Source organism: Microtus ochrogaster, chromosome 5 (genome assembly GCF_000317375.1).
Source record: "Microtus ochrogaster isolate Prairie Vole_2 chromosome 5, MicOch1.0, whole genome shotgun sequence".
Classification (NCBI taxonomy): domain Eukaryota; kingdom Metazoa; phylum Chordata; class Mammalia; order Rodentia; family Cricetidae; genus Microtus; species Microtus ochrogaster.
Window position 1 is genome coordinate 46,257,973 of NC_022012.1, and position 4,003 is coordinate 46,261,975.

At 47.5% G+C, this 4,003-nt stretch overlaps 1 protein-coding gene across 1 annotated transcript in view; it reads right to left on the bottom strand.

The window, feature by feature from the left end:
- The window catches only part of Fdx1 (ferredoxin 1), a 22,057-nt gene extending 19,614 nt beyond the window's left edge, over positions 1 to 2,443 (bottom strand). The window contains exon 1 of the mRNA XM_005347343.3: positions 2,137 to 2,443. Within this exon, the coding sequence (XP_005347400.1) occupies positions 2,137 to 2,333 (197 nt within the window). The 5' untranslated portion in view covers positions 2,334 to 2,443. The remainder of the gene's footprint in view (positions 1 to 2,136) is intronic.
- Between the last annotated feature and the right edge of the window lie 1,560 nt (positions 2,444 to 4,003).

Genomic DNA, 4,003 nt, shown 5'->3' on the forward strand with positions numbered 1-4,003 from the left:
AAAGAGCCAAGCAGTGATTGAAAGAATGCGGTGTCCGTGTAATTATTTCGGGTAAAGCTAGCTGGAGGCGGCTGGAGTGGCGGGAAGCAGCCCGCCGCTCGTATTACTACACCCTCCCCTCATCACCTTTGCTCTCTGAAATGACTCACAAAAGTATGAACTAAGGAGCTACCAGCTACAGTACTGCAGCAGATCACACGCCTGACACCAAAGAGGGCCCTGGTTAGAGCCACAGCATCTCAAAACCTATTCAAGGTCTAGGCCATGTTTTGCCAGCTAGTTAATATGATAACTTTATGCCCACTCACCTACCCTACCTACTTCACAGGACTGTCTTAAAAGTACAGTGAAATCATGTGTGTGAAAGCCCTTTGTAATCAAGTCGCTTGAAAAACATCAAGTATTATGTCAGGGTGTTTGGGAATAAAAGCTTTCCTACATTCATTTATTGAGAGTTTATATAGATGTGGAACTTGAAACTCAGCTTCTAAAATGACTTTGTCCAATACGACTTTGAACTTAAGCAGGAGGGTCCTATATTGGCAATGCCAAACACAGTAGAGAAGCTCACCACATACTTAAATACTTAAAACATGGCTAGCATAACTGCAAAACGGAACCGTGAGTATTATTTAGCTTCAATCTTCTTAATGTTCAATAACTACAAATGGCTGGGAGCTGCTGTGTTAACAGCAAGAGTCTGGCATAATACGAGCTGGAAAATCTACTTGAAGCTCCAATGTCTCTGTCACGAATCACAATATCCAAAACCTAATGACAAAATCATAAGAACCAATTTGCAAAAGCATATGTATTCCCTTAAATACTAGTTACACTGATTATGTTCAGTATGTCACAACTTAAATCCAGAAAGCATCTGCCACAGAAATTAAGGCATCCACAGGTGAACAGTCAGAAAGATCAGGGGAAATAAGACTGAATGGTCCCCACGATTTCCCTCTCCACACAAAACACATGGGGGAGGGGAGGGAATTCTCATTTCCTGCTATACTCTATTCTGGAGTCAAACGACTGGCAGGGATTTCTATGATTAGAAATTCTCTGAAGAAGCCGTATCTGTGTTGAATATGCCGTAGACTGATACACCAGAACAGACATCCGTGGCTGTGAAGACAGATTGCTGCATATCTACAAACAGCCAAAATTATCTTGGGTTATTGTTAACACCCTTATGGTCATGTATCATCAGATACATGTTTCTGAGCTTTATGGTTACCAGGCAAATAAGTCTTGAAATGTATTATCCTAATGGACCATCGGCTTCCAATCCTAACACTAAAGATGTAAGCTAGGTTCAAAACCCTGTAATCCATTTGCTGTCCCCTCATTACATTTGGCAAATACACTGACTTGTGACTTTCTTTGGGTCTGTGACTACAAAAGTTGAGCTGAGTTCTTCCACAGAGGGACATACAATTCATGGAAACTCTAATCTGTGTTTCCAGGAATGGGCACTCATGTTTAGCTTTGAAGAAAACTCTCATCTTTCCTTTGAAGCAACAGCTATGTTTTTCATAGACACGGACATTATGTAATTGTCAACATGTCACCACACTCAGAAACTTTAAGTCAATTTTATCTTTAGTCAACCTAAGGGGGCAGTGCCTTTAAAAACAAATATGCCCAATACAAACCTTCCACCTATGGGGAGCTCTCAACTCTCTGAACATTTCCCACAGAATTCTCTACACTATGACCCCCAAGAACTGTTGCTAAGAGGCACCTACCTACTGAGCCCTCATTTTCAACCAGGCGCAAGACCAAACGTCACCTGTACGGAGTCATTTATCCCTTAAATCATTCTGTAGGGGCAACACTGTTATCCTAGGTCTACAGGGACTAAAGTCTGTGCGGGTTTAAACTCTACCTTACCTAAGTCCCACTAGGCAAGCCTAACCCTTCCCTAGCTGGAAGGCAGCACAAAGGCCAGCTAGTCTTGCCAGAAGAGCAACCACGACGGTAAGGACAAGGACACCCCACCGAGGAAGCCCCGGGGCCAGTGCCCCGCACCGCCAAGCCAGGCCCGAGAACGCTGGCGTCAGGAGGCGGAAGAGTGCCAGGGCGGAAACACAGGCCGCGGGACGCCGGGACCCAGCCGTCGCCGCCGCGCCTCACCTGCTCCACGCGCGCGCAGACAAGCTCAGCGGCCGTCCCCGCCCGGCCTCTGCGTGCAAGCCGGGGCTCGGGGTCCACCGGGGGACGGCAGTTCCCGCGCGGACCCCACAGGCCAGCAGCCAGCCGCGGTCCAGGCCACGGAAAGCGACGGAGGCGCAGGCGGCGCGCAGGAGTCGGGCGCCCGGAGCGGCCGCCATTCCCCGGTCGGAAGGTTCCGGGTCCTGTGATGTCCTGCGCAGTCCTGAGGGTCCCGCGGGTCCCTTGAGTCCAGTGACGAGCGGACTACTGCCCCGCGAGCGCCCTGCGTGTCCTATAACCCACGGTCGCGCCCCGCCCCTCCGGTGCCACGCCTCCGCGGGGCGGGGCCTAGCACGGCTCCGGTGAGCAGGGTAGGAGTGAGTTCACCTTGACCTTCTGCAGTGGGCTCCGCGCCCGGGAGCAATTATTCTACAAAGACTGTCCAAAAAGCCACCTGGTGAACTGAACCGCCTTCGTCCCATTCCCTCTAAGCAAAGCAAAATATCGCAGTTTCCACCGCCTTTAGAGTTCAAGTTTGAGCAAAAGGGATCTAGGTTTTTCCTACCCAGGACAGGGGAGAGTTTTTACAAACTTGACACACTGTGTGTATAAAACCCTGAAACTTAGCAAGTTAACTTTTAACTTAAAAGTTTAAAAGTTTTTTTGATGACTAGTAACTGGTAAATTGTGAAAGAGTATTTGAGGTCAGACATTCAAACCCAAGTCCTCTGTTGATAAGAGACCTTGGATAAATTATTCTGGGCGGGGGGGGGGGGGCGGGGGGCGGATAACAGTTTCCACAACTCACGGCGAAGTTCACTTTCAGGGCCATTGTGGAGGTTAGGTGAATAAGAGCAACGAACTGCGTCACAAACCAGGAACGATAAAAGCCTCATCTTGAGCATTCCTGATAAGGGGCTGAAGGACGGAAGCACTCGTTGAAAACAAGCTGGACATAGGCAAAGATTACTTGAATATTCAAGCTGGGGTTGGAGACATAGCTAAGAGGTTAAGAATACTTGTTGCTCTTGCGGAAAACCTGGGTTCAGTTCCACGGAGCAGCTCACAACTGTAACTCTAGTTCCAGAGATCCAACACCCTCTTCTAGCCACCTCTGGCACCAGGCATGCACATGGTGCAAATACGTATTTGGGAGGAGGGGTATTACTCGACAGGTTGAAGATACAGCTCAGCAGTTAAGAGCACTTTCTGCACTTGTAGAGAACCTCAGTTCGCTTCCCAGCACCCACGGTAGCTGGTTCTCAACTGCCTATAACTCAGAATTCCATAGGAATCCACCGCCCTCCTCTGGCCTCCTCAGGCACCCACATACATAAATGTTTTTTTAAAAAAATCAGTCTGAACATATCTCTGCAAACATTTATCATTTTATGATGTGAACTGTAAAACTCCATCTAGCTTTTGGGAATGTAAAGTGGGTTATTATCTACAGTTAGCTCACTGTAGGCATACCAGACCTGACTTTAAAAATCACAGCATGTGTACTTAGGGACACGTGTGTGCGCATATGTACATACATAAAACCAACATTACATGAAATCCCATTAGGACTAATGGTTTGTGTGTTTGTTAACATTATAAAGAAGAGAAATTTGGGGTTTGAGGAAATGACTCAGCAGTCAAGAATGAATGCTGCTCTTACAGTGGACCTGAGTTTGGTTGTTAGCATCCACACTGGGTAGCTCCCAACAGACTCTAAATTCTGAGGGATCAGGTGCCCTCTTCTGGCCTTTGTAGCCATTTGGGGAGAGAGAGAGAAAGAGAGAAAGAGAGAAAGAAAGAGAGAGAGAGAGAGAGAGAGAGAGAGAGAGAGAGAGAGAGAGAAAGA